This window comes from Rhipicephalus microplus, chromosome 5, assembly GCF_043290135.1.
Source record: "Rhipicephalus microplus isolate Deutch F79 chromosome 5, USDA_Rmic, whole genome shotgun sequence".
In the NCBI taxonomy this organism is placed as follows: domain Eukaryota; kingdom Metazoa; phylum Arthropoda; class Arachnida; order Ixodida; family Ixodidae; genus Rhipicephalus; species Rhipicephalus microplus.
In genome coordinates, this window is record NC_134704.1 from 165991745 (window position 1) to 166008399 (window position 16655).

General features: G+C 44.9%; 1 protein-coding gene across 1 annotated transcript in view; it reads right to left on the reverse strand.

Annotated features, from left to right (window-relative positions):
* Positions 1-1393: 1393 nt before the first annotated feature.
* Positions 1394-16655, reverse strand: part of LOC119174136 (uncharacterized) — a 51066-nt gene continuing 35804 nt past the window's right edge. Inside the window, exons 4-5 of the mRNA XM_037424951.2 lie at positions 12656-12736; positions 1394-1657 (exon numbers count right to left, since the gene is read on the reverse strand). Coding sequence (XP_037280848.2) covers positions 1521-1657; positions 12656-12736 — 218 coding nt within the window. The 3' untranslated portion in view covers positions 1394-1520. The remainder of the gene's footprint in view (positions 1658-12655; positions 12737-16655) is intronic.

Here is a 16655-nt window from a genome sequence, read left to right on the forward strand (position 1 = left end):
GAATGCAAAACATCTGCGCTTTGGCTTACACGGACTTTCAAAACGCACTATCTCAAAATACACAGGTATTCTTTATCCAGTAACTTGATACATGGTCCTCCCACGTAAGGCTATGCTGCCTCATTATCCAAGAAAGCTCCATCTTTTCGGTCTTTCAATGTTTCACTGCATCCTAAAATAATTTTACAGTCATGAAAAATACACGCACATTTTACTCATGCCAGTGGCTTGTATGGTGGCCACACAAATGCTCGCGCAAATGTTTGTGTACATATTCCCGTCATCTGAGTGATATACTAGGTCGTGGGTTGTATTGCGTGGTTCACACAAAACAAAAGCGCGCAAGTTTCCAGAGGCGAGTAATGTTCATTCCCACATACGTAACGGTGCATATCTTGTCCAGATGAGCCCACGCCAGGTTGAGGCGCAAGCCTTCTATTTGTTTCACTTGGCTGTGTATTGCTGACCTGGCGGAAACTACGGTGTTAGGCCAGGCAACACACCAACGTGCGATCTCTCCTATGAACTTTTACTCGAATAGGCAAGGCGATTTAAAATGTTTCTCCAGGTCAAATATTTTTTCGCATTATCAAGTATTTAGCGGCCTAGCTTGACCTTGACAAAGGTGATTTGGTATTGATATGTGGGGTTTAACGTCCCAAAACCACGATATGATTATGAGAAACCCCATAGTAGAGGGCTTCGGAAATTTACACCATTTGAAGTTCTTTAACGTGCACTCAAATCTGAGCACACGGGCCTGCAGCATTTCCGCCTTCATCGGAAAAGCAGCCGCTGCAGCCAGGATTCGATCCCGCGGCCTGCGGGTCAGCAGCCGAGATCTTTAGCTACAATACTACAACGGCAGGGCAAGGTGATTTGGTAACCCACCCGCAAACTTTACAGGAACTTCTTCGTTGTTCTTCGGATAACGTCCTTGGAGAGATGCACCGGGTAAAAGAAAAGCCTAAGCGTAACACAGCAGCCCTTCCACGTGTGGTTAAGATATCTGGTTCTGTTGTCTCACGGGCATACCTTTCGAAAGATTGTTGCCTCAGTTACGCTCAACCCGTCTGTGGCTGCTCACAGGCCACAATAGAGCATCTTAGGTGCTTTATGCCAAAGTTTCATAAGCATGGCACATCGTCTGATAATTTGCGCAGGTCTTCCAACTTAGCGCCCCCCAGACAGCAGCGCACTGGTGTTACCGGTATCCCAACGCTGATTGCAGCGTGCATGGAACATGGATCTGTGCATTGTTTGGCTTCCCACAGGAGTCAATTTTTGTGCTTATTTGAATGACTTTTATTATATAGCGGAGGGCGAGATTTTGATATAAAAGAAATAAAGAATCTCTACGTTGAATACCAAATAGGGCAGTGACATTGACTGGTTACTGAAAGGTAATAAATTTATTAGCGAAGAACAAAGGGTTATTGAAATGCCTCTTATTAAATGGTATACCTTAAACAGATCGTATATTGAACAGCACGGTTTGAAGCAAAATGCCACAGAACTGACTAGTAGTCGCCTTCACCATCCGGACAGAGGTCTCGACTGTGCGGGGGAGCGATGACGCCGCATGTGTCGACAAACTGGTCTATGCAGTGCTGTGGAACATTGTCCTTCACTGCTCTCTGTGTCCACAGAATACATTCTGTAACACAATGAAAAATTAACATTATTAAAAGATTTTCTAATGCTATATTAAGCTGGGTGAGTTGGTAAGAGGGAATACATGGTAGACGAAGCACAAACACCTGTGATAACACAAAACAAAAGTAAGGACGTGAAAATGCTGTAGTGTGCTATTGCGTTTGCTGTACATAGGCGTCACTGTTTGGTGTCCCACTTAAAATAATTTGTTGTCCACGCAATAACCACGGCTAAGAATATGCCGTCATGCAAGTAGGAAGCTTTGCGCAGGGTTGTTCTACCGCGGCATCAGAAAGAAAACCATGTCGATATCCGGCACTGATGTCAAAGGTACAGTGCGATTTGTATAAACATATGCTTTATAGACAAGACAGTGTTTTATGCTGCAGTACATAATAAATTCAGCGACGCATTACCACCACGGAAATGACCTGGGAAAAATACGCATGAACAGGAGACAAAGAAAAGTCGAATTCGAGGCCATGACTCGCGGTTGCGCGCCAACAGAGGCCAGGCACGCTATTCACTGCGTTACGGCTCTATTTTCAAATTCGAAGCATTTGTTAGCAAAGTTCGGCAACTTTGAGCGTATCGATCTATCTATCGAGCTGCCTATGACTTTTAGCTCAATAATGGTGTCGATACCAAACTTGGCATGACATAACAAGAATATATGAAGAACATATTTGACTAGTCATGTCATGCAAATCATGACATATATGTCATGAATGTCATGAATTACATTTCGTCGTCCTGTAGCTCTTGCGGTAGTTTCGTTTGCATGTCATGTTGCAAAACTGGTATGGTATGACATGAGTGCATGGCGAACACAGCAGAAAGACCCTAACATGAAAATCATGACATGCGTGTCATTTAGAGCGTCACATATACAAAATTTTTAATACGGTACCTGAATGGATAAAGGAGGTATGAGACTGGTGCAAATACGGTAATCATGACACGCGTGTCATGTAACAACGTGACTACATGCCAAAATTATGCACTCGCGGTCGTTTCGCTCAATTCACATATGCCAAATTTGGTATTACGTGACGCCAATAGATGACGAAGGTATGTGACTGGTGCAAACATAACAATCAAGAGATGCGTTTCTTGTGAGAACATGACTACATGCCACAGTCGTGGCGTCAATATATTTTGACGTGACGTGGTGCGCGTGCTCGCCGGCATTCATTTCGTCGCGCCATACCGGCGTTGCCACGCCAGGCGCCAGTCCTGCCATATACTCACAGGCGCACGCCATGCTGCGTTGCTTTGGCGCATGCGCGTTTCAGCATGTCCGGCGTCCCTCCGTCACGTTTAAAGGGAGGCGCAGTGTCATCTGGGTAACGCATCGGCACGAAATGCAGAATGTGGCATTTCGCACCGGTCGCCGTCGGGCCGCGCTGACGGACGCTGGTCGCACCGGTAGCGCCTGGCATCAGACTATAGAGTGCTCGCGTTTTACTAACGTAGCGTCGCTGTGCCCAGCGTGCGCGCGCGTCAACGCTACATTGGGGAATATTGGGCCCTTCATGATGCGCTCGTTGGCGTTTCGCTAGCTTCAAATATACCAAATATGGTGTTACGTGGTGTCTATGGATGACGAAATATATCACTGGTGCAAACATGATAATCCTGACTTAAATGTCATGTGAAAACATCACAGCATACCACTCTCATAGCGTGCTCGCGGGTGTTTCGCTAGCTCTAAATGTATTAAATATGGTATCACGTGACGTGAATAGATGAAGGTAAACGACAAATCGAAACTTGATAGTCATGACATGAAAGCCACGTACGGCATTATTTACGTCCACCTAGTAATAGTGTGCTGATTTTAAAGTGGTATATCAACATTTCTAATTAGTGCTTCGGACATCATCAATCCGCACTGTATGTTGGATCTGCTAAATTTTTTTAACTTAGAATTTCATCTTTTTTACTTTGTTTTCAGCGTTTGTGTGGCATTGTTTGTGACCGACGAAAGGCTGTGGTAATGTGTTTCTGAAAAAAAAAGATAAGTGCCTGTCTCATTAACCAGGCCTTTATTGTAGCGCCGACATGCACGTAATTCATCAATGAAAGATTTCTGCTGAACTCTTATTAAAAAATTTTACTGGTGCAAGAACATGTGCGTACACGGGGTAAACGCAGTTTAGCGCAAAGTGCCATGAGCCACTAAGCCTTCCTGAATAAACTTGTCGACTGTCCCACATTTCACAGTGAAGCGACTGAGAAAAAAAAATCATACGCGTATAAGGTGTGAACAATGCTGCTGAACAAATGGCACAGATATGCGTGATTTCTACGATCTTTCGTTCTCGCCCTTTTGTAGTATGCAGATGACTAAGATGTAAGTAAGTAGTTTAGTCACGCTACAGCAGTGCGTAGAAGGTGGAACACAAGCCACCCACGTACAAGCAAAGCTGCAAAGGTGTCATTTAGTTCGAAAGCGTGAAGAAAGGCACCCAGGGTGAGCATCCGTTTGAAAGGCAAAATGCGCTTTACTCGCGGGTAATGTTAGCGTTGCATAGGTGTCATGCACCGAGAAGAGCGTGAATAATAAAAGTAAACTGTAGTCAGCGCATTTTTCCGCCGCCAATCGGCCCAAACCACACGCAGTGAAGCGGCGCCGGTCGCTTATCCACACTTGCGTGGAGACGGTGCTGCCACCTATAGCCAGATCTCACCGCGAATAGTGTCTTGAATATATTTCTAGGCACTACGATTTTACCCGAAGTGTCGGCATCGCTGATAGTATCCATCCATACCAAATAGCTCTGGCTTTCGTCTAGCTTTGACCCGCGTTCTCAATGAACGCTCGCCCACTGACCGCCATTCTATCAGTGCACTTGCCCTGCAAACAATCGTAGCCGGCCAAGAAAAGACACCTAGTGCTTCACGTTCTTCTCGTCGAGTAGTGGTGTTTAACTTCAACGTGCCGCGAGTAGGCGACCTTAGGCAAAATTTGGCTTTGAATCTGTCACGCTCATCTGGCTGTCACATAGCTTTCTCATAGCCTCCCAGACTTCCCTTGCCTGCCGGATGACCGCGAAACGCCGGTCATCAATGGCGGCGCAGCCTACGTAGGGATAAAGGTCTTTGTACCTGGCCTTTGTGATCGGCAATTTTGGCGTTTGCTACTAATTTCAGGGGCTTTGCCTTGAAGAAGTTGACTGTTGAATGATGGCGTCACTTACGTAGTGTAATTATATTTACGTTTATATCTTCTTAAAATTTTTACGTCATTTTTGTTGCATATAAGTTCCAAAAACGTAAAAACTTATTTGAAAACACCCCTACTTAGGTGGCGACACCCCCATAGTTCCGATGACAGCCGCTTTAAAGGGACCGCCGATAATCCGACAGGCACGAGAAATCTAGGAGGCTGTCGCTTTCTGGTGTTCCGCACTCGCACAGGCACCTATGACCAAAAGGGTTTGTTTATTCATAATAGATTGATGTATATCCTCGGGATGGAGAGGTTTGACTAAACGGCAATGCTGGTGCATCCACGTTAAGCAGTGCTATAGCGATCAAACAACAATATACATTATGCAAGCTCTTTAAATCAAGGTAGAGTAAACAATATAGTTATTTTTAGGACACAATTTACTTTTTGCTTTTACCTATTCCTGTGATGGAGGAATCAACCATGTTTGTGTACCACAGTATCAGATGCTCTGCAAAAACACCTGATTATTTTTGGGACTGAGCAACCCACGAAATAATACACAAGACCATTCCACAAAGTTTGGCGTACGAGGAAACATGACGACGAACATTAAGGATATTCAAGAGTTATTGCAAAAAAACTAGGCGAAAATTGTGTAGAGTTAAACAATCTTGGAAAATACACGAATAATGTATTCCATTTAAAATGTATCACAAACTGACAACGTTATAGCTGCAGGTGCCAAAGCATATGAGCGGTGTCAATTAGAACACACACTGATTCAGCAGGCGCGCTGCTAACTTTTTCCATCGCAAGGTCTTTCATCTACAATGATAATATGTCAGTGTGGATGAAAACAACACTGTAATACTTGCTGGCGTGAAAGTCGTGTGTTCGACCTTAGCCACACCTCGGCGGCATCTTGATGGAGCTGAAATTCTTGAGACCAATGTACTGGGTGATATCAGTGCACCTTAAAGAGCACTGTTTGTAACGAAATTTCAAAGCCCCCTAATATGGCGAGTTTCATATTATTATCAAAGTGAAACCAGTACAAGGTTACGAAACGGACCTAAAAGAGGTCGTATATGACTTCCATGTCATATTTGTCATATATAGATGTGTCATTTATTTTCGTCCTTCATACACCTCACGTGTTACCAAACTTAGTAAATGTTGAGCAAGCGAAGGGGCCACGAGCACACTATGAGCGTTTCGGCGAGAACATACAATGGTAATTTTAACGCGTGAGCGTTACATCACGTAGTCATGTTGTCCATGACATGCATGTCATGATTATTATGGTGGGACGTGTCACTTACCTTCGTCAGTAATTCACGTAACGTAATACAAGGTTTGATAAATGTGGAGTTACTGAAACGGCCGCAAGTGCATCATGAGCAGAGTATGTTGTCACGTTGTTACATGCCACGCATTTTATGATCACCATGTTTGCAGCACTCATATATCTTCGCCATCCATTGACGTAACATAACACCAAATATGGTATATGTGAAGCTAGCGAAATGACCAGGAGCGCACTAAGAGGGTAGCAGGTAGTCATGTTTTACATGACAAGTTCATCATGATTATCAAGTTTGGACGTGTCATTTACCTTCGTCGTCAATTCACGTCCCATGAAACTCAATTTTGTATATGTGGAGCTGGCGAAACGGCCCCGAACACGCTATCAGCGTAGCATTTAGCGATGTCTTACATTTCATTTATTTATTTATTTATTGAGCTGACACGTACATCATGATTATAATATTTGGACGTGTCATTTACGTTTGTTGTCTATTTACGTCACATATTGCCAATTTTGGGATATGTGAAGCTGGTGAAATGGCCGCGAGCACATCCCGAGCTAGGTATGTTGTGAAGTTCTTACACAACACGCTTACTTTGCACGCATGTCATGAGTATAATGTTTGCACCAATCATATACTTTCGTCATCTATTGACATCACGTAACACTGAATTCGGTACATGGAAAGCTAGCGAAACGACGGCGAGCGCATCATGAATGTATACGTGAAGTCATGATTTGCATGTTATGATTTTCACGTTAGGGCCCGCCAGTTCTATTCCCCATTCAGTAATGTCATAGGATAACAGTTTTGCAATATGTCATGTGAATGAAATCACGGCAAGAGCACCAAGACAAGGAAATGTAAGTCTTGACATCCATGACATACATATTATAATTTTGTTGTTATCACTAGTCAAATATGCTCGTCAAGCGGTCATGTAGTATAATACTGATTTTGGTATCTATTCCAAGATCGAGACGGCCAGGAGAGCTAGAATTTGTAGATGGCTGGATACCTAGACAAACATGCTCAAAGCTGCCAAAGTTCGATAACAAATTATTAGCATTTAGAATTATTTATACATAAGACTTCAGCCACGTTCACCCTTAAGTTAGTTCACAGCCGCTGAATAAATAGAAGATGCGTCCTGCTACGTTCATTGAAGCCCAAGAGACTGCACAGCTAATACGCCTGTCGTCTACGCCGGCTAGTAGAAAGATTCTGTCCGTTCTAGGCCTCAGTCTGGTACTCGTAGAGAATCAACTACCAAATAAACAGCGAACTGCCATCCAGGTGTCTCCATTTCCGTGAAACGTCCATCCTCAGCATAACGTAGGAAGGCGCTGGGCTAGGACTATCACACTTCTGAAGAACATCAGGAACGATCCTCATTCAGTTTGTTTTGTCGATGCCACTCAGTACGGTCGCTCAGCTAGGTTTTCCGTTATTTCGGTCAATCATATGGGCTCTATTATCAATGCTGCGTCAGTTAGAGACTCTACTCCCTCAAGAGCCGAACAGTTGCTGTAGCCCTTGCCCTTTTGGATGACAGTAGATCGCAAATCTTCACCGACAGAAGGTTAGCGGTCAATGCTTTCACTTCTGGTTCCGTCTGTACTGAAGTATTTAAACTACTTGAAAACGGGACACAATATTCACATACCATTACCTGGTTTCCTGCACATCTCGAACTCCTACTGGACTCTCAAGTAAACCTGAATGACACTGCTCACTTCCGGGCGCGCGCAAAAACCCTCCGCGCTGGGGAGGACGTAGGTCCGCAAGTTGGCAGTGAGTTGTTCAGGGACGCTTTACTTACATTAAGTGAAGTGGCTAAACACTACCAGCTGAGTAGGCGGTCATTTGCTCCACCACGCAACAAGTTGTCTAGACCTCAAGCCATCATGCTTAGAATGCTCCAGACCAGGTCCTATCTAAGCCTATTTTTCCTCAACATAATCTCCACAGAGGCTTTTGACTCTACCTGTACTGGTTGTGGTGAGGTTAGTGACTTAGCACATATGCTCTGGCAGCGCCCATCGTTACGGGGCCCAAGTCAGCTCACAAAAGAAGATTGGAACTCAGCCTTACGAAGTTCATAGTTGCTACCACAACTACGGGCTGTCCAGAGAGCCCACGACGCGGTGGTGAGGGTAGGCCTCCCCGTTCCTTCGTGGGAGCGGCCCGCGACGTTGCTCTAAAGGAGCAGTGTTTCTCAGGATCCAATAAAGTTCTTTGTTTGTCTGTCTGTCTGTCTGTCTGTCTGTCTGTCTGTCTGTCTGTCCTGCTACATCGCGTCGCCGTCAGTGGGCGAGCACGTCTGGGCAGAGTTGAATGTTCTGGTTGCTTTAATTTGGGAGGGCCTTGACGCTCCACTCGTCAAACGGACAGCATCTTGTGTTTTATTGTGAATGCGTGAGCATTTGTGAGTGTCGTTTGCTTTTTCAGGTGCTTTCCATGCTTTTTTGTATGCGATCATGTGTGGGGGGCAGTTTGCTTCATGTTTCCTTAGCTTAAAGACAGTTTTTCTTGTTTGCACCAGGGCAGATGTTTTTAAATGCCAAGCAATTCTTAGCGAACTCCGGCGATTCTGAGCATATCTATCTATCTATCTATCTATCTATCTATCTATCTATCTATCTATCTATCTATCTATCTATCTATCTATCTATCTATCTATCTATCTATCTATCTATCTATCTATCTATCTATCTAGCTCATTAGGACTTTTAGCTCTCCTACCCATTTCAATAATGCTATCGGTACCAAACTTAGTATGTCATAACGTGACTATACAACGAATGTAAGGAACTTGTCCTAACATGAAAATCATGACATTTATGTCATGAAAGTCATAATTTACATTTCATGGTGTTGCAGCTCTTGCGGTGGTTTCGTTTACATGACATCTTGCAAAACTGGTATGGTATGACATGACTACATGGCGAACGCACTTGACAGACTCTAACGTAACGATCATGAACATGCATGTCATGTAAGTAATGAGTCATGACTACATGCCACGCTGATGGCGCGCTTGCGGTCGTTTCGCTAGCTTCACATATACCGAATTCGGTATTACGGGACGTAGAATGGATGACGAAGGTCTGTGAAGAGTGCAAACATGGTAATCATGAGATGCATGTCATGTAAGAACATGACTGCATGCCTCACTGAATGTACTGATACAATTCGACGGGACCTGGGGAGCGTGCGCGCCGGCCTTCGTTTTGTCGCGTCATGACGGCGATGCGACCCCAGGTGCCGATTTGCCTGCCCTATACTCGCAGGCGCGCGTCGCACTGTGTTGCTTAGACGCATGCGCGCGTGAACGCATCCCTCCGTCATAAAAAATAAAGAGAGGCTGACGCAGTGCTGTCTGCGTAGCGTCATGGGAGCGAAATGCACTATGTTGCATTTCGCGCCAGCTGCCACCTGACCGCGCCGAAGAACGCTGGTCGCACCGGTCGCGCCTGGCGTTAGACTAAAGAGTGCTCGTGTTGCAAACGCAGCGCTGCTGCGCCCAGCGTGCACGCGCGTCAACGTTACATCGGGGTGTATTGGGTCATTCATGATGCGCTTGTGTCCGTTTTACTAGCTTTCACACATGCTAAATTTAGTATCAGGTGACGTGAATAGATGACGAAGGTAAATAACACGTTCAAACAGGATAATCATGACAAGAAAGTCTTGTATGACTTAACTTACGACCGCCTCGTGACGTTGTGCTCATTTTGAAGTGACGTATCAACCATCCTCATTCCTGCGTCGCATATCGTGGATTCCCACTGTACATTGTATCTGCGAATTTTTTCATTTTGGTCCCAGATTGTGGCGCGCTATCTACGTTAGAACACATGCTCTGGCAGTGCCCCTCATCACGCGATTATCGGCACATGACCGAAGAAGGATGGAGCTCTGCACTAAGAGCTTCGATCTTGCACATCAAATCTGGGCTGTCCAGAGGGCCCACGACACGGCGGTGAGGCTCGGCCTACCCGTTCCGTCGTGGGAGCAGCCCGCTGCTCTACCTCCTTGAGGAAGTGTTCCTCAGGACCTTAACAAAGTTCTGTGTCTGTCTGCGCGATGCAACGATTCTGTTGTGTCGATGTGCAAGTAGAACGCGATAAGAGACGCTTTAGCTAGCAGTGCCAAGAATTTTCCTGAAATATACAGCGTTAGGAAGCCTGGCTGAAGAGTGATTCTCGACGAGGGCCGTCAGGGATAGGAAGAATGTCCGTGCTCCCGTACGCAAAGTAGACGTGGGTTCGTGCTGCAGTAGGGTCGCCGCAGGATTTATGAGCGTTCGTGTGCTTTGTCGCGTGGATTGTTTTTGCACGGCCACTGCTTTGCGTGACCGTGTAAGAGGGCAGCTAGACACAAGTTTTCTGGTTTTCTGTCCGGCAGTGCAATTTTTCTTGTGTGCGCGTTTGTAGCAGGTATTATATAGCGGTGTGATGCCGCGAAGCTGTTGTGTGCCCTTGTACAAGTCGAACGCGGGAAGAAACGTTACCTTGCAGTACCGTGAACTCCCATGCGATCTACAGCGTCGGGGTGATTGGCTGAAGAATATTTCTTCGTAGGGGTCTTCAGAGAGAAGAAGCAAGTGGAAGTCGAGTACATGTTAGGTCGTGTGCTCTTTAAAGTCTTTTTTATAGTCACTTTCAGTAAAATGTAGATTAGGCTTTTGCAACCAACGGCGTTCCCACTGTGTTTCGCGGTTATCCACACTACCTCCAAAATGACAACACTCAGCCAAAAAAAACAACGGCCAATAAATCTAGCTCGTGACGCAATAAATCACACAATTGACGCGCAATTGATTTGGCGAATGATTCATATTTAAGAACCTACTCAACCTGCCGTAGTTGTCATATTGCGCTCAGAACAGACACACAGGAAAAGCTACTTTCAAAATAAAGGGCTTCCGGGCCCTTCGGCCACATTCCTTAGTGCTTGCAAAATTTACTGATTTGACTTGGAAGAAGTAAAGCGACTGCTCAATGTTTTGGCAATTGAGTACTTATATAGAGTGCAGTTAAACCTAACGGGCCGCATTCATTTAGGCCTTTACTGTACGACATATTGTTCCTCCTAGCACAAACTGCTCACATATGTGGCGTAATAGGTGCTCTTAATAACGATTCAGAATAAAAACTGCGATGCAGAGCTACTAAACGCGTTGCTTACGGCCTACTGCCATGCGTAAAAACGCATGTGAAAGCGTTTCTCCTGGGAGAAGTCTTGGCACCAGAGCGTGCGCGAGTTGAAGTAGGACCATCCCGCCACTTCGACGGACGCAGCAGGCCGCACCTTTTTTTTTAAAGACAATAGTCTTTCTTGTAGCCCTTCGATGCAAAAAGCTTGTGCTGTGTGTCTGTCTGTCTGTCTGTTCACTCCTAACGGTACTTGAAACGGCTGACCCCATTCGTAGCGCCCACCAATGTTGCTACAGATTTAGCATCCACACTTGTGCGATTCTCAAATAAAAATAAAATATTGCGCATGTATGGGACACCATAACAACACGTATATATTGTGCATGTGCGTATTTTACAGAAAAAGGCATACATAAGTAATTTTAAAGACCATAGCGCTTATCACGCTGCGCTGACCATGCAGCGTTTGCACGAAAAGGTGAGTGTTTCCAACGCTTTGCTAAGACGAGACGGAGGTCGCACTTACCCGTCACCTTGCATTCTACGCCTTATCACCTTTGAGACAGATGCGTACACCCGTCTAAGAGCTACGCGTTTTGTTTTACAAGAAAACTGCCAATTGGCGCTCATGTCTCACGTGTGACGCGACTTGGTGCGCTCGTTCGCCTCCGCTGCACGCTCGAGGCACTCTAACGCAGCGTCTTCAGAACACCATTCACAGATGTTTTTTGTGTGGAAGATCAAATAAGTGTTTTGTTCATTCTCTTCGCACGCAAGACTATTGTTTTTCGATGGCAAATGCAGATTAAAATGCAGATGCGGGGCCAATTTTTTATCCAGCGGTCATGTCCGTGGCTCGTTAGTGGTACCAAAATGTCACATTTTCTACTATGTGAAATGGTTCCGTTGGTGATCAAGCTCCTACACCTGCTTTGAAACTAGAAGGATAAGACATATTTAAGCCCGTTCAGTAGCACTGACAGTTGGTTGAGTTCGTGTCGTTTCATGGTCAAGAACAGCAAAAAAAAAAGAACAGGACACAAAATGATGATAACACAAGGACGGGCGCCCGTCGTGTGTTCTCATAATTTTGTGTCGCGTGTTTTTTTTCAGCATTCTTATTTATCGTGAAACACATCATCACACTCAAAAAATTAACTGTGCACAGTTTTGAGAACATGACAAGGATTGAAACTTAAAAAAATTACCCGTTCAACATCGTAGGGGTGCTGACTTTAACGTTAGTCGTTACCATCACTATAGAGCAACAAAGAAGGTGACTGTACGCGAAACAGTGGGCACATTTCCTGTTCTCTCCACAAGTTTGCAAATATAATTGAACTACTTACGATGTCCGTGATATTCCATGTCCAGTACGACGCACGTCTTGTAGTCAGTGTAATAGTAGCGTCCCTCTCTAACAGTCGGGTCTGCGAAAAATGTAATTAATACTTCATGACTTGGCTGCTGTTATGTGGAAATTTGTCACCTAAAATACACCATTACAGACTTAGTCTGAGTGAAAATAACAGAACTACTAAATTAAATGTGGATAATTTTAAAGTATAAAAAACTTCATGTATTTCTTGCCCAACTTACGAATACAACGGCCTGCAGCGTTCATGAGAACATTGTGGAATGTGCAAATGATTACTATTTTAATAAACATTCATACATGATGGTTGTCTAGAACGTTACAGTATGGTTTAAACATCAGTAGGCGTGCTTTCTGAAGTCGTGGGTCATTTCGCTTCTTAGATTCAACCATGGTGAATCGGGAAACAAGTCTTTTGAAAAATGAGACAAATATTGGGGCCACCACTCTATTTCAGGAGAATTGTAGCACATTTGAAATACCACAAAACAGATGGTCAGTGTTATCAAAAAAGAAGGTGGTTGGGTGCAGTGAAATGACCATCCCGTAAGAAGTGCTCAATATGTCCATCATGAGTACTCCCTATGGATGTATTCTAAATAGAAGAAAACCACAAGAGTTTTTATCTGACGAAGATTGCAATCAATCTATAGAATTCAGATACCTTCACGCCTAAGTATGGCAATAACGGAATATAGAGTGCAACATACAAAAAATTTTTCTGGCGCAATGAGTACAAAGTAACATGTTCAGCTCTCGGCAATGAAATATTGGCGATTTGATTCTTTATCAGTTCGCCCATGTGGGCTTATGTGGAATAAATAAGAGGTTTCCTTTTGGACAACTCTACAAAATAACTTTGGCTGTCCACTTGCTAAATGGCTGCTGCCTGCCTGAGAAACTATGCGAATTTCACAGCGAAAGCTGTTATGAGATCACAACTCGGGTCACGCACAGTTGTCCACTTCCGCCGCCACCACCGCCGCCGGTGTCCTTAACCACATCACGCGAAATTAGAAAACAAACATGCTAGGCATGTGTGGAAAGTGCAACACAGTCACAGCAAAGCAAGAAGAACGGCATTTCGGAGCCTTTTAAGACACTCATTGGGTATCGGCGAAGCCTTTTGTCCTCAGTAACAAAGGAGGAGAAAAGGAGCATTTCCAACTGCGGGGTGAAGACTCGAGCTACAGGCAAGAGTGTGTGTCTACCGCCAGCGAGCGAAGACCCGTGGCAACAGCGGCGCGTGGGAAGCCGATGTGTTACCGGCGAAGAAGTTTGGAGCTTGGAGAGCGGCCAATTGAAGACGCGAGGTTTCCTGGAAGAGAAACTTCGGGGGCAGCAGAACGACAACAACGCTGGACTCTGAGTGAGTGATTCTCGGAAGAGTATCATTCAAACTTTTGTTCCAAGGACTTTGGACTGAATAAGTTTTCGAACTCTCCAGTCTTAAGGTGTCTTGGTGATTCGATGCATGCGACTGCATTGTAGTGCGTATTGTTGTTTGTGTCCGTTGTTTCGAGTGTGGCTGATTGTACTGTGTAGTACGTTGTTTGATTGATGACATATTGTATTCATCTATTGTCGAGTGTGCATATTTGTGTATCGTTTTGATCTGCCGTAATAGAGAATATAATTTTGTTCTGTTTATCAACTCTCGGCTCTGACTTGTTCTTTGGACCACAGCCGGCGTCCGCGGGCGCGCCAAATAGGACCACTTCTAAATTGTCCACACTTTCATGGTGCGGTTTGGGGAGCCGATACTTCGGCCCTTCGAACTAGCGCGGCGATCCCATCCCTAATAAACCGGACCCGTGACAAATAATCTGTCAACTGCAAGCACACTTGAATAATCGTTTTTTCGTTAGTAGGTCGGCATTCGCTATGCTGTTTTTCTTTATTCTTCGGAGAAATGTTGTATCCGCTAAACACTTGCAAGGAATTTTGTGCCAATTGTTCATGCAGTGGCTGACGACAATGAGGAAATATGGCTGAAGGGGGTATGCACCACAGTTATTAGGGGAAAAAGAACAAACTTTTTTGATAGGTTGGAGATTAGGACGACCCAATCGTTACGCTATTCGCGTTGTGCGACGAATGGTTGTTCGTTCGCTGTTTTAGCTTTATAAGTCGTACTAATGTGATTGCTTTTCCGACATCAAGCCTGTTTCAGGCAAGTTTGCCAAGCCACCAGCACCAGCGTAGTTCAGTTGTAGAATACTGCGCTTGAATGCAGCTGACCTGGGTTCGAGGCCCACTGTGTCTTTCGTGCTAGGTTTGCCAACACGTTTCAAGCACCGGCGCAGCTCAGTGGTAGAATACTGGGCTGGCACCTGGCAGACCTGGGTTTCGAGCACGTGTGTGTCTTTTGTGCTAGGTTTTTTTAAATGCGAAGCATTTCTTAGTGAACTTCGGCGACTTTGAGCGTATCTATCTATCTATCTATCTATCTATCTATCTATCTATCTATCTATCTATCTATCTATCTATCTATCTATCTATCTATCTATCTATCTATCTATCTATCTATCTATCTCTCTATCTATCTATCTATCTATCTATCTATCTATCTATCTATCTATCTATCTATCTATCTATCTATCTATCTATCTAGCCGCCTACGACTTCAAGCTCTCTTGGGCGTTTCGATAATGGTATCGATACCAAACTTGCTATGATATACATGAGTGTATGACGAACATAACTGAATAGCCGTAACACGGAAATCATGACATGCGTGTAATGAAAAACATGATTTACATTTTATGGCCCAGCAGTCTTGTGGTGGTTTCGTTCACATGTCATGTTGCAAAAGTGGTATGGTATGGCATAATTGTATGGCGAACGCAAGCGGTAGACCGTAACATGAAAATCGTGACATGCGTGTAATGCAACATGACAACATGGTACATTCATGATGCGCTCGCGGCCGTTTCGCTCGCGCCACATGTACCAAATTTGGTACTGCACTACGTGATTGTATGACGAATGTATGTGACTGGTGCAAACATGATAATCATGTGATGCATCTCATGTAACAACATGACTACATGCCACGCTCATGATGCGCTGGCGGCCGTTTCACCAGCTTTACTTATACACCATTAAGTATTACGGGATGTGCATGGATGACGAAGGTATGATACTGGTGCAAACATGATAAACATGAGATGCATGTCATGCGAGAACATGACTACATGCCACAGTCAAGACGCCAATGCATTTCGACTTGACGTGGTGCGCGTGCTCACCGGCGTTCAATTTGTCGCGTCCCGCCACCGTTGCCACGCTAGGCGCTGGTCCTGCCATATACTCGCAAACGCGCCACGCTGCGTTGTTTGACGCATGCGCGTTTCAGTGCGTCCGGCGTCCCTCCATAACGAGAAGAGGGAGACGCAGTGTTGTCTGGGTAGCGCCTCGGCACGAATTGCAGCATGTCGCGTTTCGCGTCGGGGGCCGTGGGGCCGCACCAACAGACGCTGGTCGCGCCTAGCGTCAGACCTTAGAATGCTCGCGTTTTGCTAACGTAGCGTTGCTGTGCCCAGCGTGCACGCGCGTCAACGCTACATTGCAGTATAATGGACCCTTCATGATGAGCTCGCGGCTCTTTTGCTAGCTCCACATATATAAATTTGGTGTTACGTGGCGTCAATGAATGACGAAGTATAAGACGGTTGCAAACATGATAATCCTGACACGCATGTCATGTAAGAACATGACAACATACCCCGCTCATAGCGTGCTCGCGGCCGGTCCGCTAGCTCCACATATACTAAATTTGGTATCACGAGACGCGAACAGATGGCGAAAGTAAACGATACATCCAAACCAGATAATCACGACATGGAACTCATGTACATCATCATTTACCTACTTCTCGTAACGTTGTGCTGATTTTAGAGTGACATATCAACATTTATCATTCGTGCTTCGCATATTAATTATTCCCACTGTACGTGGGATCTGTCAGTTTT